Here is a 27,870-nt window from a genome sequence, read left to right as displayed (position 1 = left end):
TTCCTCCTCCCCATCCCTTCTCAATGCGCTGTTTGCAGCATCCATCTATGCAGACGTCCATGCACACGGGCCAGTCCTGCATCCAGCACCTTCCTCAGGCGTGCAACAACCATCTCAGAGGCAACAAGAGATGCACAGCCCTCAATTAGGAGATGGCAATTAGTGTGGGGGGAAAGGTGAGCTGGGAAGCCTCCCTCTCCCTGGCATTTTGCTCCTGGGAAGGAGAGAATAAATGATCCATAAAGTTTCCATCAGCGATGCAAGGGAGAGCAGCTCCGATGGCCATGGTGTGCAGGAGGCATCTGCCTCCAGAGCACGCGAGGCCGGTGGAAATATTTAATTGTGCTGTAAACTTTATTTTGATGGTTTCGGTGATTATGAGCGGAAGGAATTCAGTTTTCCACTAAGCTCTCGCGTTTATTGCGGCGGAAAAAAAATCCACCAGTCTTTGCACAGAAGGGAGTTTATTAAATAAATGTTGACCCAAAATGGGGCATTTGCACTTGCTCCTGTCCCTGAGCTGTCAGGACTGGGGGTGGTGGGAGGAAAGAGCTGGCTGGACTTCTTTTCCCCCAAAATTTAGAAGTTTAGAAACACCCAGGATGCTGCATTGCATCAGGGACGGGTTGCAAGGTGCTGGAAGCAATGCTGGGCTGAACCAGCTGCTGCACCAGGGCCTTCAAGCTGTAAAATTGGGAAAAAATAAGAAATAGAAGTGTCAGGAGCATTGGGGAGGGGATAATAAAGGAGATGGAGCAAAGATCAAGCACCTGGTGCTGCCGTCACAAGGGCAGAGATCCCGCAAAGCTGTTTCGGGGAGGAATTGGGGGGAATTGGGCTTTTTCTGTAGTTTTTTCCCTGCAGCGGAGGCGTCCCTGGGGTGCAGAGCCCAGGGTCAGGGTGCTGAAGACCCCCAGGCTGACAGCCCCAGGCAGCGCTGGGGGAAAGTGACTTGATGTCCGGTGAGGTTGCAGCAAACAACGGAGCGTGCCGGGCTCACACGTGCGTGCATGGCCTTGCACGTTTTGCACTAGCATCTGCGGTCTTCCACAGCCTCGTACCGGCACGCACAGCCTCGCATTGCTGTGCCACCTTGCACAAGCACACGAGTGTGCACAAGCACACACGGCCTCACACAAGCACACATGGCTTTGCACAAGCACGCACAGCCTTGCACAAGCATGCACAGCCTTGCGTGGCACCGCAGAAACGTGCACAAGTGCACACAGCCTTGCATGGCCTCACACAAGCATACACAAACGTGCATGGTGCAGCCCAGCCTCACTCAAGCACGCATGGCCTTGCACGAGCTTGCACAAGCACACACAGACTTGCAAAAGCACACACGACCCTGCACAAGCATATGCAATGTGCACGGCCTGACACAAGCACACGCAGCCTTGCACGAGCACGCACAAACACGCACAGCGTTGCATAGCCTCACGTAGGCACGCACGGCTTTGCATGAGCTTGCACGACCATGCACGAGCACACACGGCCTTGCACAAGTACACACGACCTTGCAGGAGCATGCGCAGCCTCGCATGAGCGTGTCCTTGCATGAGCTTGCACGAGAATGCACAAGCACGCACAAGCGCACGTGGCCTTGCACCAGCACACACAGGTGCACATGGCCTTGCACAAACACACACAGCCTTGCACAAGCTCGCACAGGCACACACAAGCCCTCACACAGGTATGGGAAAGCTCCATACTGGGAGGGTTGCCATCATACTGGTGTGTGAGGGCTTCATACTGGGACAGGTGCCCTCCTACTGGTGCGTGGGGGTTCCATACTGGGACAGGTGCCCTCCTACTGGTGCGTGGGGGTTCCATACTGGGACAGGTGCCCTCCTACTGGTGCATGGGGGTTCCATACTGGGACAGGTGCCCTCCTACTGGTGTGTGAAGGCTCCATACTGGGACAGGTGCCCTCCTACTGGTGCGTGGGGGTTCCATACTGGGACAGGTGCCCTCCTACTGGTGTGGAGGGGGCCCATACTGCAACGGGTGCCCTCATACTGGCGTGGAAGGGTTCGCACTGGGTCAGGAGCCCTCACACTGGTGGGCGCTGGCCCATACTGGGACTGGGGCCCTCATACTGGTGTGGAAAAGCTCCATCCCGCCTCCACCAACCCCTCACCGGCTCCCCGCCCCCTCCCTCCCTCCCCGCGCATGCGTGCTCCGTCCCGGCGTCCAGCCCCGCGAGTGCCCATGCGTAAATCGGGGGCGTGGCGCTCAATGCAGTGCACATGCGCAAGAAGACAAGCCTCCCTTACCCAGCCCCTCCCCGTCCGCAGGGACCCCCATCAGCGCGACCCTAGCGCATGCGCAGTGCTGGACACGCCCCTCGGTCTTGCCAAAAGGGCGGGACCGCGAGCACCACCCAGTCGCTGTCCGGCGCATGCGCACTGCCGGAAAGCCACGCCCGGGCAGGGCTTTTCGTCACGGCCAGGCGGTGCCTCCGAAGCCCCGCCCATTTCCCCTCGTGGGCGGGGCGGTCCCGCAGTGACGAAACGCCCACGCCCGGGCGTGGATGGGGCGGGGGCGTCAGCGAGGGGGCGGGCTCTGTGGAAACCCGCCCTCTACAGCCCCTCCCTGAGCGCTGTGCGCCTGCGCCGGCGCTGGAGGCGGAGGGTGGGTGGGGCGAGGGCTGGGCTCCGCCCACCGCCGCCTCGCGGCGTTGTCATAGAGACGGCGGCTGCGCGGGAGGAGGTGAGGCTGTGGCGGCGGGTCTGAGGGGCTGCGCTGGGCCGGGGGGGAAGGGAAGGAGGATGCGGGTTGTGGGTGTTTGGGGTCCCCCTGGCCGTGGGGGTCTGTCCCTCATGGGGGTGTCGGGGGGCAGGTTTCGGTGGGGTAGTTTGAGCGGAGCATTCCTTTTTGGGGGGGGGGGGTCTGAGGGGTCGTGGGTCTCTGTGTGGGGGGGGTGTTTTTGTGTGTGGTAGCAGATGGGTCCATGTGGGGAGGGTGCTGGGGGAGCGGTGTGTTTCTTTTTGGGGGGAGGTGGGTGGCTAAGAAGGCATGGCTTTTTGTGGAGGAAGGGTGTGTGTCTCTTCTTGGGGGGGTCCTGGGGGGTGCAGGGCTGTCTCTGGAGTTTGCTGGGTTCTCGGGGGGGGAGGGGGGGGGGGTCTGTAGCAGGTGTTTCTGTTTTGAGGGGCTGTATGGGAATGAGCCCCTATTGAGGTATCCCGAAGTAGTGTGTCTTTTTTTCTTGGGTGCTGTGGAAGTCAGCCCTGTGGGGTGAGGCTCTCTAGGGTTGGTGTTGGACACACACACACTCCCACCCCACCCGGGAGGGTGTCTCTGTGTGTGGGTATTTCTCTAGGGGGTGTTGGGGGTGGGTCTCTGGGTAGGGTTTCCTTGTTGGCTAGAAACAGGTTGAAAACCCATTTAATGATCAGGACTGCTTTTGCTGCCTCTGTTATAGGTTATGCAGCTTTTCTACAGCAGCTGCAATGGGTTCTGTGCTTTCCTTCTCTGTTAATAATACTTCCTCAAGGCAGAGGAAGAAGGCTGAGGATGACGATGAAGACTTACTTGATAGCCGAGACCGTGTGGAAGATATTGCCAAGTTTCCATATGTTGAATTCACAGGTCAGGACAGCATCACCTGTCCTACTTGCCAAGGCACTGGCTGCATTCCCACAGGTGACTGCTCCTCTCAGGCTTAAACACAAGAAGAAAATATTGCTTATTTGCATGAGCAACCTTGCACGCATGTGGAATCCGTTAACATCTTCCTTTTGCTTTCCAGAGCAGGTAAATGAGTTGGTGGCTCTGATACCCTACAGCGACCAACGTCTTCGTCCACAGAGAACGTAAGTGTATAGTAAGAGAGTAATTACATCTTTGCAAAGAGCAAACAGGGCTCTTTTGTTGTTTACTGCCACAACTAAATGCTTCACCCGGTCTGTGGCCTCTCCATCATCTAGTGGTTTGTTTTCATCCAAGTATGCCAACAAACACAATTTAAAGTGTAACTTTAAATACTTCCTGTGAAATCCCACTGTGGGGTGAACGTGGAAACAATGATCCTACTCACACGCTTCATCCTGGCGCCCTTTACTGAAGCTCTTAGACAGAAACTGTCTTACCAACAGCAAAAATACTAGATTGTGAAAACACTATGGGGGCAAATATGATTCTCTGGTTACTCATTACTGAAAAATAAACCGTTTAAAGGGTGATGTTTTTGAGCAATTTCAGATATCGAAAATGTTAGAGCAGCACTTCTGTGTCTCTTCCAGGGAAGAACAAATATGTGTTGTCTACTGGCTAGGTTGGGTTTCAGATACAAGTTCTCTTGCAGCTGCAGATGCTGTATTAGGGCAAAGGAGGTGACGCCTTCCCTGCCTCTTCCAGGAAGCTGTATGTCCTGCTGTCGGTGCTGCTCTGCCTGCTGATATCAGGGCTGGTGGTTTTCTTCCTGTTCCCTCACTCTGTCCTGGTGGATGACGACGGTATTAAAGTGGTTCAGGTTTGGTTCGACAAGAAGAACTCCGTTGTCATTCTTGCCATCACGGTAAATTTTTTGTGTACCTGTGTTCCTGAGGGAATAAATTTTGTGCTGAGCTGCCAGGAAGGTTGCTGCTACTCGTGTCTGCCCACTCTCTCCATCCAGGCCACCTTACGGATCAGGAACTCCAACTTCTACTCGGTGACTGTGCCCAGCCTGACTAGTCAGGTGCAGTACATGAACACTGTGGTGGGAACCCAGCAGATCACCAATGTCTCCAGCATCCAGCCACTGAGTGACAAACTGGTATTCATCTTTCACTGCACTTACAGTATAAGCATCACCAAATCAAGTTTGAAACCTGTACACCACTGCAAGTTAACTTGATGATAGTCTATCTATACCTTAAAGCTTTGCTTGGCAAAATAGTCTTATGGCTAGAGTAGCCTGTGCTTTATGTATGCCAGCTGAAAGGCAACAGCAAGTAGGGAAGACTCTGAAAGGGGTGGATTTAAGCAAAAGTACTCAAGCTGCATGTGAATGTATTCTTCTTTTATCTTTTGCAGGTGAATTTCACTGTGAAGGCAGAGCTGGGTGGACCCTTCTCCTATGTGTAGTAAGGACTTACTACTCTTTGTATATAGCTGGGAAAGAGGGCAGATTTAAGCTACTTTAATTAGAATTAGCTCTGGAAATGACTTGCTTTCTGCTAACTTCCTGGAAAGTAACTGTTTGCTAGAAATGACTTGAAAGGCCACTTTGTCGGAATGTTGTGACGTGGTTTTTGGACCATGTCTCGAGTTGAGTTAGCACCAAAGAGAAAACATCATCAGAAGATACTGAGAAACGCAAGTGTCTCTGCAACCCTGCTTAGCCTGTGCTGTCATATTTCTTTGTTTTGCTCTCTTCCAGTTTCTTTTGCACATTTCCCAAGGTGAAGGTACATAACATAGTGATCTTCATGAGGTAGGTGGTTCTCTGCTCAGCTCCTGACTCAAAAGGGAATTGCTGCCACAGCAAATCTAGGGTACATGAAGAAAATCCCTCTTGGCAAGCACCCCAGCCTGGTTCACTGTGTCAGCTTTTAATCCAGGACAGTTGACACAGTTGGGTGAAATGTAAGATAGAGAGGAGAAGACACCAGATTGCTCCACGCTGAGCTTTCATGTGAGAGGTGGTGTGCTCCAGAGGCTGCAATTGCCAGCTCTGCATATCCCTGCCTGCTGCAGTGAGTGATCTTGAGCAAAAATCTGAGAGGATCTGCAGCTTTCGAGGGGGAGGAGGAGTTATGTGATGACTGTATAACTTGCTGGGTTTTTTTATTTTGATAGAGGGGTTGCTGTCGCAGGTCCTGTCCCCACTAAACTGTTCTTCCCCACCCCCCCAGGACGTCAGTGAAGCTCTCTTACATCGGCCACGTGACGCAGAGCGCTTTGGAAACGTACCACTACGTGGATTGCAGTACCAACTCCACGGCTGCCCAGGACCCGCTGCCTCCGTTGTCCCCCTTGATATGAGACGCAGTCAAAGCCAAGAGCAAGCCCTGGGGGCACAGCTGATGTTTTCTGTGGGTGGATGATTGTGCAGATGGACTTGTAGAAGGGATCAGGAGCTTTCAAATAGAAGCAGAGGGATCACGAGTGACTTTGGTGGGAGATATTTGAAAGCTCTGGGTCCTTTTTGTGCTCTTCCACATGCAGCTGGGCTGCACTGCTGTCCTGTCCATGAAACCTGCTTGGGGTAGTGTTCATGTGCAAGCCAACAGGTCCCTTCCCAAAGTCAGGGTGCTGCTGGGCCTGCCTTCCTCTTTGGTTCCGAAGAACTAGTTTTTGGTAGGGAAACTGGACTCTCAAGCTTCATGCTTTGGGGTCTGAAGATCCCAAAGATTTAGAGTTGATTTTTGCAGCTGTTTTGAAGCTTCGCACTGTGTCGGATCCTTTCAGGGTAAATTAATTAGTTCCGTGCAATTAATTTATTCCACTTTTGTTCATTGGCAGCATGTCACTGTCTTGTTTCAAAGCAGATCTTGATAAAAAGGGATAGTTCTTGTAAAGAACACACAGATAAGTCTTCCACCTCCAACTTGTGCTAGAAGGAGGCAAAGGAATCAAAACCTTTGAAACATGCTCTCTCTGTAGTGCAGATTTTGTTTGCTGGCAGCTGAGGCCACCTACAGCAAACCAATACCAAAATATTGCAGTCTTAATGAAGGTGGCCTCAGTAAGCACAGCGCTGCTGGGGATGTGCAAAGGGTCTGTGCGAATTTGACCTTCCTCCTCCTCCATGCACAGCTCTAAACCTTCCTCTCCCCACGTTCACAGCTGCAGGGTCTCTGGGGTTTGAAACCAGGGAACTTGTAGCTCAGTGTTGCTTTGTACTTCTGCTTGCTGCAAACAAGTGCGGATTTAAACTGATTTTTGTGGGAGTTTGGTGTCTCAAATCTTACCTCCCAGGAGCCCGTCATTCCCGACAGATCATATCAACTGCATTCTTAAAGCAAGTAAATGTGAAAGCTCAGCCTGCTGCAGCTCTCGCTGTGGACTTGTACTGTTTGCAGCTTGGAGGATTTAATTTTGCTTCTGCCCTTTGTAGTTTTTCTGGAACTTGATTGCTACAGCTGCCCTCATTTCCTCTCTGCCTGCACCTACCCCTTTCCCTGGCTGCCTGTTGGATGTGAGGTTGTGTGAGTGGAAAGAAAGCACAGGCAAAGGCTGCAAGGTGAATGGATTGTGGTGTTTTTCAATGAAGGATGCTTTATTTTGTGCAAGTGTGAAACAAAAACACACCTTGCTTTTTTAAGAAGTGCCATTTCTGCCTAGTGGGGTTTCTAGAACTGAATTCTACTCATTAAAGCAGAGTTGTATGTTACTGTGCAGTGTCCTCTGTTTGAAGAAAAGCTCTGGGTTTCTCCTGCACAAATCAAACTTTGTCCTAGAGTTACTGCTCTCTGTTGTGACTCGTATTGTGTCATCTTTTGCCCAGAAGCACACATCCTCTTGCTGATGGATTTTGGGGAATGAGGGCCAAGAAACCCAACCAGGGAACAGCAAAGCACCTCCACTCCCACCCAGGGCAGCTGGGACCAGTGACCAGAGTCACTGCCCCAGCTTCGGTGGCTGTCATGCTGCACAGTCCCTGGTGATCTTGATCACGAGCTTCTCACATGACTTTCGTAAAACCCCTGATTTATGATGAGTCAAACTTTCTTTTTCAAGGAAGATGAGGAAGTCACAAACTTTGCTCTCTATTCATCTCATTTCCTGAGCTTCGTCCCCCTCAGCAGCCTGATGGTGTTCAGTCCTGGCTGATTTGGTTTCTCGTGGGGTGACACAGCCTCCTGCTTCCCAATACTGCCTTTCCCACCTGTGTCATTGTCTTTGCAGCCCCAGAGATAACCCAGAATCTCCTGCTCCTCACAGCCAAGTCTCAAAAGCAGCCTGCTGCTGGGGGTTGCTTTTACCTGGGTGATTTTGGGGTGGAAAACCTAGGGTTTAGGAAGGCTAAACCTGCTGCTCAGCTGAACAGGAGAATGGCTTTGCCCTGAATTTAGTTGTGTGACAGCCAGCAGCGGTGAGCCAGAGCACCAATAATTAGGGGTGCCCTCTGGGTCATGTGGCAAAGCACTTGGCCTTTTAAAGGGCATTTTATTTTGAAAATCCTTCTTAATCCTCCAATCCTTTTTAATGAATTTCTTCTGCCAATGTTTTTTAAAGATCCCAGCCCTGCAGAGGCTGCCTCAGGTGCTTTAGCAGGAGCTGGTTGCTGCTGTGTTGCCAGCTGTGAGTGTTTAAAATTGAGATGAGGGCCCCAAAGTAGCATTTTTAAAAGTTTTTTTTAATCCTTTAAAGTCGTAATTTCTCTTAATGAAAAACTGCAGTGTCCATGCTATCAACGGATGCAAAAAGCTGAGGCTTTAACAAAAGCACTGTCATGAAACTCATAAACTCCGCAGTCACCAGCTGTCTGTTACGTCCTGCACATAAAGCTCAAGCATGTTTGTAACTCTTGTGGGGTCAGCAGGCTAATTTTCTTTAAGATAGTAAAAAAAAAAAAAAAAAAAATCAACTACTGAGGCTTTTCCTCTCATTAGCAAGCTTGTTTAAGAGAAGAATTTACATATGTAACTTTTTATGAAACCGTAAAGGCACAGCTGCTTTATAAGAAGACATCAGCGTGTGCACATGAGGGCTGCAAACCCTACCTCCTTCAGTATTGCAAAATGCATCCTGAAATAATATTTTTACATGCACAAAATGGGACAAATTCCATGGGGAGGAGTTAGAGGGCACCCCCTGGCCATGGTCTTACTGATTTGCATGAGGATTGGTCTCGGTGTCCCCCCTCCCTGCTGGTTTTACTGGTTTCCTTTAACTGGCGTCCCAAGCGCTTGCCTTGAGTCACCCTGGTTCTGTTTAGGGGTGCAATGGGACAAGAGATCCCTTAACAGAAACCTTGCAGCTGCTGTATTGGCTCCTGGTTTCAAGATTTTTCACTTAAAATGGTTTCCCCATTTCTTTTTTTTTGGCTTTTTAGAGGGTTTGTTTGTTTTGGGTTTTTTCCCCTTATGTGAGGTAGCTTCAACCCAGAGAAGTTGGAGATTTGACCCAAAACCTTCATTTATCATGGCTGAGGAATGGGGAGAAAGGAGTTAGACCGCAGCAAACACCTCCGGAGAGTGACAAAAACAAAGCCCAGATCAACTTGTACTTTCCACCAAAAGTTTTTTTTTTTTTTTATATCAACTGATGTTAAAAAATACAGACTTGTTTTACAAGAATAGCACCATTTTTTTTTTTTGTTGTATTATACATTAGCACTCCTGCTGGTGATACACGGGGAGGGATGGGAGCGGGAGGGGATTTGTGATACCTGGATTTGCGAGATCCCTTTTGCAGGGAAGGGCCGTCGTACCTGCCAGTTAGATTCCCACCTCCACCCGACCTAAAAAATAGGTCTTACAGGAAGAGAATAAATAAATAAGACCGTGGTTTTTTTATTTTGCAGCCTGCCCAGACGGCGTTGGAAAGAGGCGGTGGTCCCCAACGGAAGGGCGTGAATCGAGGGGTCGTTGCAGCCATTCAGTGCAGAAGTCGTACGAGTGATTGGAAAGTACTCAGGTCCTTGGGGTGGGTTTGGGGTTTTTTTAGTTTTCTTTTATGGTATTGGGCTGGATTTAAAAAAAAAAAAAAAACAACAAACAAACAACAAACAACAACAACAACAAACACACAAATAAAACAATTCTTTTTACAAGAAGCAGACTGGGCCAATATCCACGCCAAACTCCTGATCGGCTCCACCAATGTCCATAGGTGCAATATCTACAATGGGCAGGCGCGAGGTCTTCTGCGATCGGTACTCAATGACTGTCTTGCCCCATTTGCCAGTGTGTTTCTGGGGAGAACACAAGGAGGAAGGATGTTATGAGATGCTCGAGCCCTCCAAATCAACAGCAACCTCATGGGTTGAACCCTAACTCATCATCTACATCTTTCTCTCGCAGGCACCCGTGGACTTACCGTGCAACCATCCTCCAAGACGCTGTACGTGAACCTGCTGTTGCCCTCAGCTCTGATCTCTACGTCGTTGGACCCCTGGATGAGGATGGCTTTCTTCAGGTTGCCTGTCTCCTCGTCCATGTAGGCGATGCTGTTCTTGCAGTGGTAAGTGACGTTCTGGGAGCCTTCGGTGGACAGGAGACGGAGGAAGGTCATCTGGATGTTGGCAGTGTTGGGAGCCAGGTCTTCATCGCCGTAACTAAACTGGAGGGAAGAGGTGAGACATTAAAGCCTGTGGGTGTCGCAACAACTCTATTTTCAGCCACCTTCTGAGGAGACTTCCATGCTTTGTGTTCCCAGATGGCTGCAAAAATCAAAGCCCAACTGACCCAAGGCCAAACTTTCAATATAGTCCTCTAGAAAAGCCAGTCCCTCATATAATGTCCGTCAACGTAACCCCAAGGAAGCACATCCCAGTCCTCTGGCCAGACACCCAACACCTTGCACTGCTCAACCTCCCTTCCCTCTCCCAGCGCGCGGCACCAGCCCAGGGGGACACTTACGTGGAAACCGCCATTAATGGTCTCTGCGAACCAGACGTGCTTCTTGTCTTTGGTCTTGCTGGTCCACCAGTTCTTCTTGGGGATGCTGCTGGGGTTGGGGTAGACGCAGGTCTCGCCCGTCTCCATGTTGCAGAAAACTTTGATGGCATCCAAGGTGCAGCCCTGGTTCGGGTCAATCCAGTAGTCTCCTGCAGCGGGGAGGACAAATGGTGTGTGAACATGAGGTTTTGGAGGTCAGAGCAAAGAGCATCGTGGACCTCGCTGTCTTCTTGGGTGCAAGAGGCTGGGGGAGAGAGACAGGAGGGGAGGAGGCGGGGATGGAGGCCCTTACCGCTCTTCCACTCGGGATGGCAAAGCTTGATGTCACGGCAGGTCCTGGCCGGGTTCTTCTTGGAGCCCTCAGGGCTGCGGATGCTCTCGATCTGGTTGTTGAGGGACTTGAGCGTGGCGTCCACCTCGACATCATGCTGCCGCAGGCTGCCGGCGGCCTCGTCCGCCCGCATGTAGCGGATGGGATCGGGACCCTTCTCTGGCTGACCCAGGCCAGCAAAAGCTGACATGTCGATGCCTGTGCCGGGGGGACCGGGAGGACCGGGGGGACCTGGGTTTCCAGGAGGACCCTACGGGAGGAAGAAGATGCAATCCTGATGGGCTGCTCTGCAAGCTGGACTCCCCTTCCCTGCCATTGACGGCATTTTTACTCACCGCAGGACCTGGTTCGCCACTTCGTCCGCGGGGGCCGGGGGGACCGATGGGGCCGGGCATGCCGTTGGAGCCATCTTTGCCAGAGGGGCCGACGGGGCCGGGGGGACCCTAGGAGAAATCCCCAAGGGTGGGGGTCAGCTCACTGCAAGATGGCAGGGAAGGTGCTGGGGAGCTGTTAGCTCCTGCCATCAGCTAGAGAGGCAGGCGACCTGGGGGGCTCGAGGATGGAGATGCCTCCTTTTCCTCACATATCCCCAAATGCCACAGGCAGGACTTACCCTGGGACCGGAGGGACCCGCAGGACCAGCAGCACCTTGGTCTCCAGAAGGACCCTGAGGAGGAAGCAAGGGAGGATGGTTACAGCTCCACATCTGACATCGAGGGATGCTCAGCCCTAGCAAAGCCTTTGCACGGGCTTGGGGCTCTGCCTGTGGCTGCAGCCACCCTGAAGGAGCCGCATCCAGCTCCGTGGCAAGATATGGGGGGGCCTGAGTGCTGGGGATCCCAAAAACAACACTTACGGGTGGTCCGGGAAGACCCTGCAGCCCGGTGAAGCCGCGGTGGCCCTTCAGCCCTCTCTCTCCAGCCTCTCCCGTCTCACCCTTGTCACCGCGAGGCCCTTGGGGACCCTGGAAGGCGAGAAGGGGACGTGTCAGGCTTAGGGTGGCAGACCCCTGCCCAACGTGCCCCAGGACCCCGTGCATCACACATGGGATGCCCCGACGGGCCCAGCACCACTCACCGGCATGCCTCGAGCGCCAGCAGGACCGGAGGGACCCATGGGACCTTGTGCACCCTAGGGAAAGAGAAGAGGGGAGTCAAAAGGGGCCAGGAACACGGGGTGCCAGGAGGTGTCCTGTGCCTTTGGGGGTGTCCGAACCAGCCCTGTGGGGCTGCCCTGCTCGCAGCACCAGGAATCGGCAGCTGCTGGTGCCGAATGGCATCTTTAAATACTCTCAGCCGGAGCATCAGAGCCGAGTAACGACCCTTGCAAATAAATACCCTGGCAGATTTTCCTTGGTTAAGCCTCCTGGTGCTTACAGCTCCCCAGGCAGTGCTTGTGTGTAGGCAGAGCCCGAACTGGGCTCTTGGTGCTCATGAATTCTCGGGAAGATGTTCAGAGCCGCTAATGGCACTCAGGGCACCACTGAATTAGCAACAGCCACTAACGGCACCCGCCTGGCTCTCCCAATTACTCGGAGTAGCTAATTGGTCCCGGGGGGCCACTGCTATTTCTTCATTTATCTGCACTCGGGGTGATTCCCATCTCCCCTAATAAGACCTCAAACTCAACGAGCCATTTCCCTCGCCAACGTGCCGGCACTCACCGTCTCGCCTCTGTCTCCTTGTTTGCCGGTGGGACCGACGGGGCCAGGAGCGCCGGGGGCACCAGGAGCACCAGGGGCACCTACAGGACCGGTCTCACCACGATCGCCCTGTGCCGAGACAAGGGCATGGTCAGACCCATGGGATTTTTGGCCGGGATGAGAGGGCATGTGGATAGGGATCACCAGGGGAAGCGTGCGGGCAAGCTCACCTTCACGCCAGCTGCACCGTCCCTGCCCGGGGGTCCGTCAGAGCCAGGGTTACCCTGGGAGAAGAAGAGGAGAAATTAAGTCTTGACCCTGGGATGGCAGGACACGTGCAAACTCCCCTTTCAAAGCAAAAACCACCGGTGAAAAGATGCCGGTGATTGCCAGGAGCTGAGTGATGGTGCAGGGCTCTCCGGCCACGGGATCGGCAATGTCCGGCACCAGTGTTGGGTTTACAGCGGGGTGATCCCGAGCCCGGTGTGGACGGAGGCATCGTCCCACTTCGCCCCCTCCCCGTGCGCCGGGGTGCTGCCTACCTCGCGCCCAGGTTCGCCGGCAGGACCCGTCAGACCGGGGGGACCCACAGGGCCGGGGGGGCCGCGGTCACCTGCAGAGCCGGGTGCTCCTTGTTTCCCAGGTTCGCCCTAAATGAAGGAGGGAAAAAAAAGCTGTGATACAACACGCGTGAGCGGCAGAGATCCCAGCGCAGCCCTTTACCCAGCTCTTGCTTCGTTTTAGGGCTGCCAGACCCCTCTGCTCAAATAAGCATCGGTTATTGCCCAGTCCCAATGCCACTGACACTGGTGGCTCCTGGTACCTTTGCAAAACCCCAAACTGCACCCGGGATTGGGGTCCCTGGGGCACTCAGGCTGCACCCCAGGAGCCACGCAGGCTTCAAAGCACCCGAATTCACAGTACTGAGCTTGGGAAAGCCAAGCTCGGCTGCTCCGACAGCTCTTGGGGGGGGGGGATAATGCCACTAGTGGGCACGGAGTGGGTGGAAAGGGCTGAGCTTGGGGGGGTGACGACTTACCGATGGTCCCGGCAGCCCAGGGAAGCCTCTCTCGCCACGCTGTCCAGGAAGACCGACGATGCCACGCTGTCCTGCCAAACCTTGGGGACCGGGGGGACCGTCAGGACCCTGTGGGGAGGCAGAGGCAGGGGATCAGACCCGGTGGGGTGGTGGCACAGCACCGAACGAGCATGGAGGGAGGTGCCCCCCAAAAAACGTACCGCGGGGCCGTCCTCGCCGGGTTCACCTTTCTCGCCAGGGGGGCCGGCAGGGCCTTGGAGACCGGGGTCACCAGCACGGCCCGGGGGACCGGCATCACCACGAGCACCCTTGGGACCATCTTTGCCAGCAGAGCCGGGGGGACCGGGGGGGCCTGGGTTACCCTGTGGGGGGAGAAGATGGGGTTAGTGCAAATGGAGGCAGCTTTTCCTCCTTTATCACCCGCATCCTGGCACCACCTGGGGCTCTGGGCAGGCTCCTGCACTTGAAGACCCTCAGAAAAAAAACGTTTTTATGGGCTGATGAGCTGCCTGGCATCACCCAGCAGTTATTTAGCTCAGGGACCCTCCACCGCTTGGTCACCGGCATGGAGCAAGCAGCATCCCCCAAGCCCCTGAACCCGGGGGTAAGAAATCCTGGCTCTTCCCAAGCAATCCCAGCTGCCCCCAAGAGAACCCAGCTGCCCCAAAACTCACATTAGGGCCAGGTGGTCCCACACGGCCAGCGGCACCGGGGAATCCGGTGGCTCCCTGGGGAAGGAAAGGAGAAAGGTGGCTTGGGTGCTGCACCGCACTCTCCCCAGCCACTCCATCCCACAGCCCACCCCCCCATACTCACAGGGGGGCCCTGAGCACCCCGGGCTCCTTTGGGACCAGTGACACCAGTCGGACCCTGGGAAGAGGAAGAAAACAAGTTAGAAAACATGCCGGGGGGGGCTGCAACATGCCTGCCAGGCGATGCCCCAAATTTCCCGGGGATACAGACACCCACAGGGTTCAGCCCCCATTTTGGGGTGCTCCGGCTGTACCCACCTGCGGGCCAGGTGCGCCAGAGGGACCTTGGGGACCGGGAGCACCGGCGTCACCCTTCTGCCCGGGCTCTCCTTGTTCGCCTTTGGCACCGGGTTGCCCGTCGGCACCCTGCAGGGAAGCGGCTGCCGTGAGTGGGTTGAGCCGACGCTGGATCCGTGCCGGGGGAAATGGGGCCAAATACTCACCGGGGGGCCAGCAAATCCGGCGGGACCAGGGGCACCGGGTTCGCCCCGCTCGCCCTGCGGGTGAAAGATGGGGGTTAAATGGGGGGAGGGGGACATGGGGGGAGCGAGGCCAGCTGTGGCAGCTGGGGGGCTGTGGGGGGATGGCACTTACAGGGGCACCACGGGCACCGGCAGCACCAGATGGACCAGGAGGGCCAGATTCACCCTGGAAAAGAAAGGATGGAGAGTTGTGGGGGGGTGGATGGCATCTCCCTCAGTCGGAAGCAGCCGAGGGGCTGCCCGGGCTCTCACCTTCTCGCCGTTGGGGCCAGCGGGGCCGGGGGGACCGATGGGACCCGTCAGACCCTAAGGAGGAGAGACAGATGAGGACAAGGCCACCACGAGCATCCCTTGCTGGCCACCCCGCTCCTGCCGCGTCCCTGTCCCACTTACGCGTGCGCCGTCCTTTCCAGGGGCTCCCTCGGGGCCCTTCTCTCCGACGTCTCCCTGCAGGGTGAGACAGAGGTGGTGTGAGCTGAGCTGAGACCTGACGCTGCTCAGGACACCTCTGGGACCCCTCACTTACCCGGTCTCCCTTGGGACCGGCGATGCCGGCTGCTCCTCTCTCACCGGGCATTCCCTGAAGCCCTGGGGGACCCTGGGCACCATTGGGGCCGGCTGGTCCGGTTGCACCCTAGAGCAGACCGAAGGTGCAATTATTGGGGTGCCAAGCCCCCCATGGGCAGACCACCAGCCTCACGGCTCCACCAGTGGCACCGAGCCACCAAGCCCTGTCCCTCCTTGTCACCCACCTTGGGTCCGTCGGTGCCCGGTGTGCCAGGGAGCCCACGAGGACCTTGCAGCCCTTGTGCACCAGGAGAGCCACGTTCACCGGGGAAGCCGCGTTCGCCCTGGGGTGGGGGGGGACACACAACATTAGGAAGAGGCCACGGTGAGGGTCACAATGTCCTTTGCATGGATGTCCTCGGGGACAGTGGGCAGAACATCCATCCCGCACTGCCCCAAAGGGACTGGGATGTACTGGGAGGAGAGGGGACGGGCTGCAGTGGAGGCTGAGCCACCAGGACTGGGGGAGCTGATGGCCCTGGATGGGGGTGGCTGGGCTCTGCCAACCCCGTCCAGCCCCCCAAAACCCTCCATGTGACAGGGAGAGGCATCCTGTCCCCCCAGCCAGGAGGACAGGTGATACTTACTCTGGGACCGACAAGACCGGGGGCACCAGCTTCTCCGGGAACACCCTGCGGTGAGGGGAAAAAGAGTTGGGGGTCAGGCCTGGGGGCTGCTGGGGGTCCTGACCCCCCCTTTGCAGCCAGGAGATGCCTGGGAAGAGGGAAAAATGGGGCCTCACCTGATCTCCGGGTTTGCCGCTCTCTCCAGGGGGACCTGGTGGCCCGGGCAGCCCCTGGGAGGGGAAAGCAGCGGCATTAGCACAGCAGCAACGAGACCCCCAGAGACAGGCACATCCACAGGTCATCCACAAGCATGACCCCGACCCTGGCACCCCAAACCTCCCCCTCTTTTATGTGCTCACCTGGAAGCCAGAGGGACCAGGGGCTCCTTGCTCTCCTCTCTCACCCGCGGGACCCTGGGGGAAGGACGGTGCTGAAGGACTCCAAAACCTCTCGGTATTCGGGCTTCACCCACCCCAAGATTTTGGGCAAAGCCGGAATCATGGGGGGATCCCAAAATCCCAAAGCCCCAACACCACGAGGGCCAGGGAGCAACGGAGGCTCCATCCCCAGCAGACCTGGGGTGGTCCTTTGCACAGATCTGGGGGGGGCTACAACCCCCGACCCCCCCATTTCAAGTGGATTTTGGCCCCGGGTGAACAAGGCTGCGACACTCACGGCAGGTCCTGGGGGGCCGGCAGCTCCCGTCTCACCATCCTTGCCAGGAAGACCCTACGGAGGAGAAAAAACACTGCTGAGCTCCAGGCGCGATGCTGCAGACCCCACTCCACCCTCCCGGCCCCCGTGCCTCAGTTTCCCCACTCAGAGTCTGCAGGTTCCTCAGGGGTTTGTGCTGCTGGAGCAACCCCAAGATGTGTTTTTTTTTTGGGGGGGGGGGGGGAAGTGAGGGAGGGAAAACAACTCACCCGCAGCCCTGGGGCACCAGGGAGGCCTTTCTCACCGGCTTTTCCAGGCTCACCCTAGAGAGAGGAGAGAGGCGATGGTGATGGGCTCGGTGCCCAGGCTGCAGCCCCGTTTTGGGTGGAAATTGGTCAATACTCACGTTAGCACCTTTGGGACCGGGGAAACCCATCACGCCGGGCTGGCCACGAGCACCCTGCGGGCCGGGGGGGCCGGGGCGACCGTCCTCGCCAGGAGCACCCTGTGGGGAGGGGGGACATCAGGGAGGACCACGCTGGACCCCGGTCCCCCACCCCATGGCAACCCCCTGCGGAGCATCACTTACGGTTGGGCCGACTTTGCCTTGAGGACCAGCATCACCTGGACGGCCGGTGAGACCCTGCGGTGGAGGGAAAGAATTGGGGGGCTGTGGCAGCCGGCCCCGAGGCAGGGGGACGCCAGGCACCCCATCCTGCCCAGCTCTCAGCCGCTGCTCTGGGCCTGGGGCTCACACAGGGGACACAGGGGTCTGCCTAACCCCCAGAGCACGGTGGCTGACCCCAAAGAGCATCTTGACCCCAAAGAGCATCTTAACCCCAAAGAGCATCTTCATTAACCCCAAATGCATTTTAACTAACCCCAAACAGTGCCTTAATTAGCATCAAGGAACATCTTTGCAAATCCCAAAGACCATCTTCACTAACCCCAGAAAGCACCTTAACCCCAAGGAGCATCTTTGCTAACCCCAAAGAACCTCTTAATTATCACCGAAGAGTATCTTCGCTAACCCCAAACTGCATCTTCACTAACCCCAAAGGCATCTTCACTAACCCCAAAGGCATCTTCGCTAACCCCAAAGAACACCTTAATTAGCAAAGAGCATCCTAACTAACCCCAAAGAGCATGTTAACTAACCCCAAAGAGCATTTTAACTAATCCCAAAGAATTTCTTAATTAGCACCAAAGAGCATCTTAATTAGTACCAAAGAGCAACTGAACCAACCCCAAGAAACATCTTAAAGCCAAAGAGCATCTTGGCTAACCCCAAAAGCCCCTTAACCAACTCCAAAAGCATCTTATCGACCCCAAAAGCACCTTATTTACCCCAAAAGCATCTTATCAACCCCAAAAGCACCTTAACCAACCCCAAAGAGCCTCCTCGCTGACCCCAGCAGGTCCCACCAGCGTCACCACTGTCCCCACGTGGTCCTGCCCCAGCCAAGCCCCCCCAGCGCAGCGGGGAGCCCCCCCACACCCCAGGCAACCCACCCTCCCCTCCAGCTCTGCCCACTACGGGGGGTGCAGGATCCGACCCCCCGGCTCTTACCCTGGCTCCGGGCAGCCCGGGCTCTCCGGGGCGCCCGGGATCGCCGGTGGCTCCCTTGGGACCCGCGAGGCCGGCGGGACCACGCTCGCCCGGAGCACCCTGTGCGGGGTGGGAGGGGGGAGAAGGAGTGAGGGGGGGGGTTCGGGGGGTGGTCACCCCTCTGGACTGCCCCCCACCCATGACCCCGACGTCCCACCTTGGGTCCAGCGAGCCCATCCTGCCCGGGGAAGCCGCGATTGCCAGGAGCACCCTATGGAGGAAGAGGAGGAGGAGGAGGAGGAGGAATGAAGTTGTGGGGGGGATTTTGGGGAGCAGCATCTCACTGGGGGGTGCGGGGGGGCCACGCACCCTCTCTCCAGGTGGTCCCACAGGGCCGGCAGCACCAGGTTCACCGCGGGCTCCTCTCTTGCCTTCTTCGCCAGCCGGCCCGGGGGCACCTTGGGGTCCTGCGGGTCCCTGAGGAAGAGGAGGAAAAGGGGTCACGAAGAGCCTTCCTCCCCCATGGCGCACCGGGGGGGGCCCTGCCTGCATTCTCCCCCCACCCCCCAATAAATCACAGACCCCAGGGGTGCCGGGCAGGAGCCCCTCGCCGGTGCCACGTGTCCCGCCGGCGCCGGGGCTCGGCGGCCACCGCGGCGGGGATCCGGCCCCGCGCATTGAGGCTGGTTAATGAAGCGAGGGGGGAATGTCCCCGGTGGGGGGGGACACGAACACAGCGGCTATTGTTCCCCCGCGGGAGGGGGGACGCTGCCCCTCGAGGGGCCTCGTTAGGGGAAGAGGTTCGTTAGACGCCGACGAGACACTCCGGCCGTGGACAGGGAGCGAGGGGCCGCGGGATGGACCCCCAGCCGAGGCGGGGGGTCCTGGATGCGGCCACCCCACCCCACCCCACCCCGGACTCACCGTCTCGCCCTTTGGTCCCTGTTCGCCTTTGAAGCCCGCGATGCCGGGTTCTCCCTGCGGAGCGAGAGGGCAGTGAGGGACGAGGCCGTAGCATCCCCATGGCTGTCCCCGTCCCCGGTCCCTTCCCCACGCCCTGGCCCCCATGCCTGTCTGTCTCTGACTTCTTGCTTCTCCCCATCTGCATCCCTGTCCCCATCCCCATCCCCGTCCCCATCCTTTTCCCCATTCCCTCTCTGGTCCCCATCTTCATTCCCATCCCTCGTTCCTCCTCCCATCCTTGTCCCCAGGCCCACCCTCAACTTTTTCCCTACCCCAACCCTGTCTCCTTTCCTGTGCCCGTCCTCATCCCCGTCTCCAATCCTGTCCCCACCTCTGTCCCCACTCCTGTCTCCATCCCCTTTCCTCTCTCCCATTCCTGTCCTCATTCCTGACCCCCACCTCAACCCTATCCTTGTCCCCGTGCCCGTCCCCATCGTCATCCTTGTCCCCATCCCTTTCCTCATCCCCATCTCTATCCCAGTCCTTTTACCTGTCCCCAACCCCATCCCATCCTCGACCCATCCCCATCCCTATCCTGTCCCCATTCCCATACCCATCCAGTTCCTGTCCTCATCCCACCCTCATCCCATCCCTGTCCCCATCCTGTCCCCATCCTGTCCCCGTCCTCATCCCATTCCCATCCTGTCCCTGTCCTCATCCTATTCCTGTACCCATCCTGTCCCAATCCCATCGTCATCCCATTCCCATCCTGGTCCCCGTCCCCATCCTGTCCCTGTCCTCATCCCATTCCCGACCCCATCCTGTCCCCGTCCCCATCCCACCCTCATCCTGTCCCCATCCTCATCCCCATTCCCGGTGGCCCCTTTTGGGGACCGGGATCGGGTGACCTGGGTGTGACCCAAGGGCGACTGGGGAGGGGACCCGCATGGGGTTGGGGAATGGGGGCGTGGCCTGCGCCAGAACGGGCGGGGCATGATGAATAGTGGGTGGGGCAAGTTGCCGGTGGGCGGGGTGTATCGGCGGTGGGCGGGGCCAGGTGGCAGTGGGCGGGGCCAGGGCCGTGGTCCCCCTCTCGGGGGGCTCTCGGGGGGCTCTTACCGTCTGTCCCTTGGGTCCCAGCGGGCCGGTGGCACCCTGGGGTCCGGGTGGGCCGCGGGGGCCGGGGAAGCCTGGAGCGCCGGCGATGCCCGGGGCACCCTGCGGACAGCCGGCCACCGTCAGGGGGGGCACGGCTCGGCCCAGTGTCCCCCGACATCCCCATGTCCCCCGTGTCCTCCCGCCTCCCTCAGCGTCCCCGCCTGCATCCCCCAGTGTCCCGCATCTGCCAGCATCCTCACGGTCTCCCAGCATCTCATGTCCCACAGTGTCCCCCAGCATCACCCAGCATCCCCCAGTGCCCTCCAGCATCCCCCCAGTGTCCCCCAGCACCCCCCAGTGCCCTCCAGCATCCCCCCAGTGTCCCCCAGCAGCCCCCAGTGCCCTCCAGCAGCCCCCCAGTGCCCTCCAGCATCCCCCCAGTGTCCACCAGCATCCCCCCAGTGTCCCTCAGCATCCCACAGCCCCCAGCATCCCCCATCTCCCAGCATCCCCACACCCCTCAGCGTCCCTCTGTCCCACATGCATCCCACAACCCCCAGCACCCCCCAGTGTCCCCCAGCATCCTTGCATCCCTCTGCATCCCCATGTCCCCCAGCGTACCCATGCCCCCCAGCATCCTCCAGTACCTCCCAGCATCCCACAGCCCCCAGCATCCCGCATCCTTCGATCCCCCATCATCCTCCCGCATCCCCATGTTCCCCATGACCCCCATGTGTCCCCAAATCGCAGCTCAGCCCTCAGCAGTCCCTTCTCCCTGCCCAGGACCAGACCCCTCCCGAGTCCTGACCCCCCCCCAGCATCTCAGGACACCTTGTCCCTGTCCCCATCCCCAGCCATACTCACCGCCGAGCCCTTTGCGCCGGGGATGCCGTCAGTCCCTGGGTTACCCTAAAAGAAGACACTGCTGAGCCTGGCTCTGCTCCCCGTGCCTCAGTTTCCCCACCGCCAAGCAGAGGATGACCCCTTCCCCCCCTCCCTGCTCGCAGGATCAGCCCCATCCCTGTGCCTTCCAGGCCAGGGGACACACGGGGACAAGCCACTGCAGGGGGGACACAGTGAGTGATGGCACTTACGGGGGCACCGGCAGGGCCAGGAGAGCCGGGGGTGCCGGATTCACCGCGGGGACCCTGGGCACCCTCGGGACCTCGTGCGCCGGTGGGACCAGCTTCACCCTGGAGGGAGGAAAGACGGGGTGAGGGGGGACAGCCCACGCTGTGCCTCAGTTTCCCCTGCTGGGAGCAGCCCCTTCCCCCTTACCTTTGAGCCGGGGGCACCGGGGAAGCCGGGGGCTCCAGCTGGGCCGACAGGACCCTGGGGGGCGAGAAGAGTGTGAGGGTCTGCCCAGGCTTTGGGGGGTCCCAGGGGACCCCGCTGTCCCCCACGGGGTGACAAGGGGTCCGGCAGCCAAGGAAGGGGCCAAGCAGCCCTTTACTTACAGGGGGTCCAGCTGGGCCGGGGAGACCGTCGTTGCCACGAGCACCCTGGGGAGAGACGGCGGCAGGAGTCATGGGGGGCACCGCGGGGGGACAGGGGACCCCCTCCTGCAGGCAGCCCCCTGCCACCGGGCTGCCACCGGGGACCCACACTCACCGCAGCGCCGGAGGGGCCGGGACGTCCTCTCTCTCCGGGCAGCCCACGGGGACCCTGGGGGGGAACACGGCGGCAGGTCGGGCTCTGTGCTGTCCGGCCCAGGGCTGGGGAGGGGGGTGGGCAACACCCACCACCCCCCGCCGTGCCTCAGTTTCCCCCTTTCCCAGCCCAAAGACTCACCATGGGGCCAGGGGAGCCGTTCTCGCCAGGTGAGCCGGATTCGCCCTGCAGGGAAGGGCAAAGGGTGAGCCCTGGAGAGCAGCACCCCACCAGCCCCGACGCCACGGGGATGGTCACCCCACCAGCCCCAACACCATGGCGAGAGGTGCCGCACTAGCCATGATGCCATGGGGATGGTCACCCCACCAGCTCCAAGACCATGGGGACGGTCGCCCCACCAGCCCTGACGCCACGGGGATGGTCGCCCAACACTAACCTTGGCTCCAGGAGCCCCTGCCTCTCCTTTGGCACCGTCCAATCCAGGGTAGCCCTGAGGACAAAGAGATGGGGGGGGGGCTGTCACCCTCTGTGCCACTGGGTGACGGGGACACTGGGGGGGGTCGCGTGGGGGACACTTACCCGGTGGCCTTTCACTCCGGGGAGACCAGGCGTCCCAGGGAAGCCACGAGCACCCTGCAAGCGAGCAGAGAGAAAGCGGGTTGGGGGCAAAGGAGAGACACGGGGGGGGGTCTCCATCCTGGGTGGGGGGTAGATCCAAACTGGTGCTGCCTTACCTGGGGGCCAGGAGGGCCACGCTCGCCGGATTTGCCAGGTTTTCCTGTTTCACCCTGCAAGAAAACAAGATTGGGGGGGGGGGGGATGTCAGGGAAATAAAATCACCCTTTGGCCTCTGGCTGGGGCTACTACTGCAACGAGCTGCCCATTCTCAGCCAGGGTTTGCCTGGAGCAGCAAAGGACTCACGTCATCACCGGGTTTCCCAGGAGGTCCCGGTGGTCCTCGGGGACCCATCGGACCCTAAAGGGGACAGAAAGGCAGCGAGTGAGTGGGAGCTTGTGGGTGGCATGTCACTGAGCCGGGGGGGGGGGCGAGGGTGGGGGGACACTCACAGCAGCGCCGGGCTCGCCAGGCTCGCCGGGGTTGCCTTGAAATCCTTGGGGACCCTGGAAGGGAGACGGTGGCATCAGCAGGGTGGCAGGGTGCTCACCCAGAGACCCCCGAGCCTGGGGGGGGGGTTATACTTACAGGAGCGCCAGAGGGTCCAGGGGGGCCACGGGGTCCCATGGGGCCCTGGGGGGAGAGAGACAACAGTGTCATGGCGGGGGGGGAGACGAGACGGCCACCCCCCCCATCACCTGCCCAACCAGGGGTGTCCTCGAAAATGGGGACGGTCCCCACAGTCAGTGACGCAGGGTCCCCCATGTCCCAAGACGAGACACCATGTCCCCCTGGGGTGCGAGGGGTCTTGGGGGGGGGGGTCCCTGGACCCGGGGGGGCCCCTTACCATGGGTCCCTGCATGACGCCCAGCTGCGCGCCTCCAGCCTTCTCGTCGAAGCCGCCTGCCATCTGAGCTGCGAAGTTCTGCAATGGGAAGGGGGCTGAGCGTGCCAGCTGATCCAAAACCCCCTTGTTTCACCCCAAAAAAACCCACAGATAGATACTCACCCCACCAAGGCCGGGGGGGCCGGGAGGTCCAGGGGGACCAGGGGGGCCAGGATTTCCAGGGGTGCCGGGTTCTCCATCCCTGCCCCGGGGGCCGGGAGCACCCTGTGGGAGGGAGAAAAAGGGGGTTCATCCATGTAGCGAGCGTGACCGGTCTCTGCAGCACCCCACCAGTGCTGGTGGGGGGGAGGCTTTGCTGGGGGTGGTGGGCCACGCTCTCACCTTTTCGCCCTTCTCGCCACGGTCCCCTCGTTGTCCCTGCTCACCTGCCGGGCCCTGCGAGAGGAGGCGGGGGGGTGTCAACGCTCCCCCATGCCCCCCCCATTCCCCCCAACCCCCTCCCACAAATATTCCAGCAATGCGCCCGGAGAAACTGCGCTCCCACCTGTGGTCCTGGAGGCCCTCGGGGTCCTACGACCTGTGGAGGCGGGGGGGGGGGGCGGAACACAAGGGTGGGGTGAGATGGGTGCAGGGGGGGACCCCCCTCCAGACCACCCCGCAACGGCAGGGGTCCCCCCCCGTTTTGGGGGTCCCCCAGTGCCTGCCCTACACTTACATCTTTAATGTCACCGGGTTCGCCCTTCTGCCCCTGCAAGGCAAAGCGTGGGGTGAGACAAGGGGGGGCACCCCCAGACCCCCCCCAGATTTCTCCCCCCTGCCAGGTGACACCCCCCCAGGAGGTGACAAACCCCCCCGGGAGGTGACAATCCTAGAGCCGCTAGCCCCATACAGATGCCATGGGGTCCTGCCTTGAGCCCCCCCTAGTTTTGAGGGAAAACCCCAGGAAATTGGGACCACGGGGTGGGACACACACACACACCAGCCTCACCTTGGGGCCAGGTTGCCCTGTTGGAAAAAAAAGAAAGAAATAGAGAAATTAGAGTGGGATTGGCTGCGGGGGGGACATGAGGTGCCTCCATCCCCAACCCGGGGGGTGGTGATGCTCCTGGGGGGGCTGTGGGGCCAAACCGGGGGGCACAGGAGCGCAGGGGCTCCCCCGAAGCGAGGCGGCGGGGGGGAGTGAAGCGGGGTTCAGCATGCGGGAGCAGGACCGCGCGGTTTTGGGGGGGGCAGCTGGGTGGGTGCTCAACCCTTCACACCCCCCCAGAGGGGGCAGGGAAGGATTAAAAAAGGCAACTTTGGGGGTTTGGGGTCACGGCCCTTCCTGGGGGCGAGTGGGCAGAGCTGTTCAATCATTCTGGGTGAATTATCACAGTTTTGGAGATTGAAACCCCATTTGAATGTCCCTTTTGCCGGGATGCCTGGGGGGGGTCCATGGCTACAGTCCCCCCCCAGCATCACCCCCTGCACCCCAAACCCATCTGCTTTCAATGGCTTTTATAAAAAAAAAACACCCCCAAACCCTCCAGGCTTTGCAGCCAGCTGCCATTTGGGGTAAAAAAAAAAAAAAAAAAAGGATTTTTCCACCCTGGGATGATTATTTTTTTTTTTACCCCTCTGGAGGGGCCAAGTTGCCTTTTCCCTGGGGGTCCCCATGGATGTTCCCCCCCACAAGCCCATCCATGGCCGGGTAATTTATTTATTAATGAAAGGAGGGGAATAAATAAATTACAACCGCTGGGTTGGTCAGTGGGACATATGGGGCAGCACTCTCCGAAGGGGATTTCGGGGCTGGGACAATCCCGCAGCTCCTCGCAGATGATCTCGTCGCAGAGGACGGTCCCCGTGTCGCACACGCAGATACGGCACGGCTCCGGCTTCCATACGTCCTTATCGCTATAGCTCTGCCCGTCCTGCAGGCAGCTGCCTGCTTCGGCTGTGGGGAGAAGGGCAGGTGGGGGGGGGGGATACGGCGGGGAGATGGGGATGGCATCACCCCCCCACCCACGAGAGGGGGGGTTGAGGGGTTGAGGGTGGCAGGGGACTGCAGTCACCCATGATGGTGGCGGTGGCACTGCCGCCATAGTCCATTATGGGATGATACACCCCCCCCAAGCCCCCCATAGCTTGGGGGGAGGAGGAGGAGCGAAGCCCCCCCCAGGTATCCCGGAGCAGCGGAGTGGTAGCTCAGCGAGGGGTTTCTGGCCTGAAGCAGGGGGGTCCGTCCATCTCCCCCACCCCAGGACGGCACTCAGTGTCCCCCCGTCTTGGGGGCACTCAGTGTGTCCCCGCAGCCCCTGCACCTCCGGTGGGATGTGGACAGCGTCCCCAGGGTCTTGGGGCTGGGGGGCCCTGGTGTCCCCAGGGTCTCGTGGGGGGGGGGGGGGGCAGCTCTGGTGTCCCCAGGCTGCACCCCTGGGTTCCCCAGAGGTGCCCCGAGGTGCCCCAAGGTGCCTGGGATGTGTCTCGGTGTCCCCAGGAGGTACCCCAGGGTCCCCAGGAGTGCCCAGGTGTCCCCAGGCTGCACCCCAGGGTCTCCGGACGTGCCCCAGGGTCCCTGGGAAGTGTCCTGGTGTCCCCAGGAGGTTCCCCAAGGTGGTTAGGAGGTGCCCTAGGGTCTCCAGGAGGTGACCCAGTATCCCTGGGATGTGACCCAGTATCCCTGGGATGTGCCCTGGTGTCCCCAGGGACCTTGGGATGTGCTGTGGTGGCCCCAGGAGGTGTCTCCAGTGTCGCCGGAACGTGCCCCAGGGTCCCCAGGATGTGCCCCAGGGTCCCCAAGAGATGCCCTGGTGTCCCCAGGGTCCCTAGGTTGTTCCTCAGTGTCCCCAAGCCAGTCCCCAGGGTCCCCAGGACGTAACCCAGGGCTGGACCTCAGTGTCTCCAGGCTGTACCCCACCCCCTCCCCAGCTGCACCCCGTGTCCCTAACTGGACCCGATGTCTCAGGCTGGACCCTGCTGTCCCCATGACCCTGTGCTGTTCCCCGCTATCCCAGGGGGTACCCCATGTCCCCAGGCTGTCCCCCACTATCCCCCAACAGTAAGTACCCCAGTGTCCCTGCCGTGCCCCCTGCCCCAGCCCATCTCCTACACCCCAGGCTGTCCTGTCCCCCGCTGTCCCCACACTGTAACCTGCTGTCCCCCAGCTGCACCCCGCTGTCCCATCTGTACCCCATGGTCCTCATGCTGTGTCCCCCAACCCACCCCAGCCTGTCCCCCCGTGTCCGAGGTTGTCCCCTCAGTGTCCCACACTGCCCCTCTCCATCCCAGGCTGGCCTCCCCACTGTCCTTAAACTTTCCCCATCCATCCCACACTGTCCCCCGGTGTCCCATGCTGTCCCCCAGTGTCCCTACGCTGTCCCCCACTCTCCTTATGCTGTCCCCCAGTGTCCCCACAGTGTCCCCCAGCGTCCCTACGCTGTCCCCCACTCTCCTCGTGCTGTCCCCCAGTGTCCCCACACTGTCTCCCAGTGTCCCATGCTATCCCCCATTGTCCCCACACTGTCCCCCAGTGTCCCACGCTGTCTCCCAGTGTTCCTACGCTATCCCCCACTCTCCTCATGCTGTCCTCCGGTGTCCCATGCTGTCCCCCAGTGTCCCCCAGTGTCCCTACGCTATCCCCCACTCTCCTCATGCTGTCCTCCGGTGTCCCATGCTGTCCCCCAGTGTCCCCCAGTGTCCCTACGCTGTCCCCCACTCTCCTTGCGCTGTCCCCCAGTGTCCCATGCTGTCCCCCAGTGTCCCCCAGTGTCCCTACGCTGTCCCCCACTCTCCTTGCGCTGTCCCCCAGTGTCCCATGCCGTCCCCCAGTGTCCCCCAGTGTCCCTATGCTGTCCCCCACTCTCCTCGCGCTGTCCCCCAGTGTCCCCCAGTGTCCCTACGCTGTCCCCCACTCTCCTCGCGCTGTCCCCCAGTGTCCCCACGCTGTCCCCCCCCCCGTCCCACGCCGTCCCCCGGTGCGTGTCCCCCACCCCAGCCTGTCCCCCCTCCCACTACCCTGAAACTTCCCCCCTCCAGCCCACACCCTCCCCCCACCCCACGCTGTCCCCCTCACTGCCACGCTGTCCCCCGTGTGTCCCACGCTGTGTGTGTCCCCCCCTCCCCATTCCCCAGCGAACACCCCCCCCCCCCCAACATCCCAGAGCTCCGCTCGAAGGGGGTCGTCGGTGGGGACCGGGGACCGGGGGGGGGGGGGGTCGGTACTCACGGAGGTCTCGGTCCTGCGCGGCGACGGCGGCGAGGAAGAGGATGGCGAGGCCGGCGGCGAGGCGGAGCGGGCGGCGGCCGGGCATGGCGAGGTGGCGGAGCCCCTCACCGTGCGTCGGGCCGAGCAGTGCCCGCACCGCCCCGCCGCCGCGTATATGTCCCGGCGCGGCCCCCCGGGCCGTGTAACCCGAGCCGGGGCCGGCCCCCCCCGGCCCTCCTCCGGGACGGCACCGGCCGCCAGGGAGGGAGGGAGCGGGGAGGGAGGGACGGGGGGAACGGGGGGGGGGGGGACGGGGCTGGGTGAGAGAGAGACCCCCCCCCACGCCAGCACATCCCGGGAGTCCCGGGGGTGAGACACCCCCCCCATTCCATCCCATCCCGGGGGGCGCAGGGGGGCTGAGACCCCCCCCCCACCTTCTCATCCCATCCCGAGGGTCGCAGGGGGGCTGAG

At 59.6% G+C, this 27,870-nt stretch overlaps 2 protein-coding genes across 3 annotated transcripts; one reads left to right on the top strand and one right to left on the bottom strand.

The window, feature by feature from the left end:
• Nucleotides 1-2,664: 2,664 nt before the first annotated feature.
• On the top strand, nucleotides 2,665-7,325 carry TMEM106C (transmembrane protein 106C). Of its 2 annotated transcripts, none has more exons than XM_049818895.1 (8): nucleotides 2,665-2,715; nucleotides 3,428-3,648; nucleotides 3,755-3,818; nucleotides 4,363-4,522; nucleotides 4,622-4,762; nucleotides 5,023-5,072; nucleotides 5,369-5,422; nucleotides 5,844-7,325. In XM_049818895.1, exons 2-8 carry the CDS (start codon nucleotides 3,456-3,458, stop codon nucleotides 5,971-5,973), a joined length of 792 nt encoding a protein of 263 aa, XP_049674852.1. In that variant the 5' UTR covers nucleotides 2,665-2,715; nucleotides 3,428-3,455; the 3' UTR covers nucleotides 5,974-7,325. The 2 variants fall into 2 exon arrangements, with proteins under 2 accessions (XP_049674852.1, XP_049674851.1); XM_049818894.1 differs by having other exon boundaries at nucleotides 2,697-2,733.
• A 2,309-nt stretch (nucleotides 7,326-9,634) lies between these two features.
• COL2A1 (collagen type II alpha 1 chain) lies at nucleotides 9,635-27,558 on the bottom strand. The gene is made up of 54 exons (XM_049818909.1): nucleotides 27,421-27,558; nucleotides 24,949-25,149; nucleotides 24,202-24,218; nucleotides 23,929-23,961; nucleotides 23,758-23,790; nucleotides 23,595-23,648; nucleotides 23,376-23,477; nucleotides 23,214-23,291; nucleotides 22,955-22,999; nucleotides 22,819-22,872; nucleotides 22,673-22,726; nucleotides 22,485-22,538; nucleotides 22,330-22,383; nucleotides 22,187-22,240; nucleotides 21,931-21,975; nucleotides 21,751-21,804; nucleotides 21,597-21,641; nucleotides 21,418-21,471; nucleotides 21,234-21,332; nucleotides 21,004-21,048; nucleotides 20,161-20,259; nucleotides 19,063-19,116; nucleotides 18,508-18,615; nucleotides 18,356-18,409; nucleotides 18,160-18,258; nucleotides 17,179-17,232; nucleotides 16,996-17,094; nucleotides 16,859-16,912; nucleotides 16,611-16,664; nucleotides 16,295-16,348; nucleotides 16,112-16,165; nucleotides 15,957-16,001; nucleotides 15,555-15,653; nucleotides 15,329-15,436; nucleotides 15,196-15,249; nucleotides 15,055-15,108; nucleotides 14,915-14,968; nucleotides 14,764-14,817; nucleotides 14,579-14,686; nucleotides 14,385-14,438; nucleotides 14,243-14,296; nucleotides 13,769-13,930; nucleotides 13,569-13,676; nucleotides 13,072-13,179; nucleotides 12,760-12,813; nucleotides 12,551-12,658; nucleotides 11,965-12,018; nucleotides 11,744-11,851; nucleotides 11,501-11,554; nucleotides 11,223-11,330; nucleotides 10,849-11,137; nucleotides 10,518-10,705; nucleotides 9,976-10,218; nucleotides 9,635-9,850 (listed from the first exon to the last, which is right to left on the bottom strand). Exons 1-54 carry the CDS (start codon nucleotides 27,503-27,505, stop codon nucleotides 9,704-9,706), a joined length of 4,458 nt encoding a protein of 1,485 aa, XP_049674866.1. The 5' UTR covers nucleotides 27,506-27,558; the 3' UTR covers nucleotides 9,635-9,703.
• Between the last annotated feature and the right edge of the window lie 312 nt (nucleotides 27,559-27,870).

This window comes from Accipiter gentilis, chromosome 16, assembly GCF_929443795.1.
Source record: "Accipiter gentilis chromosome 16, bAccGen1.1, whole genome shotgun sequence".
NCBI lineage: Eukaryota > Metazoa > Chordata > Aves > Accipitriformes > Accipitridae > Astur > Astur gentilis.
Note: the sequence above shows the minus strand (reverse complement) of the source record. Positions and strands in the feature narration are given on the sequence as shown.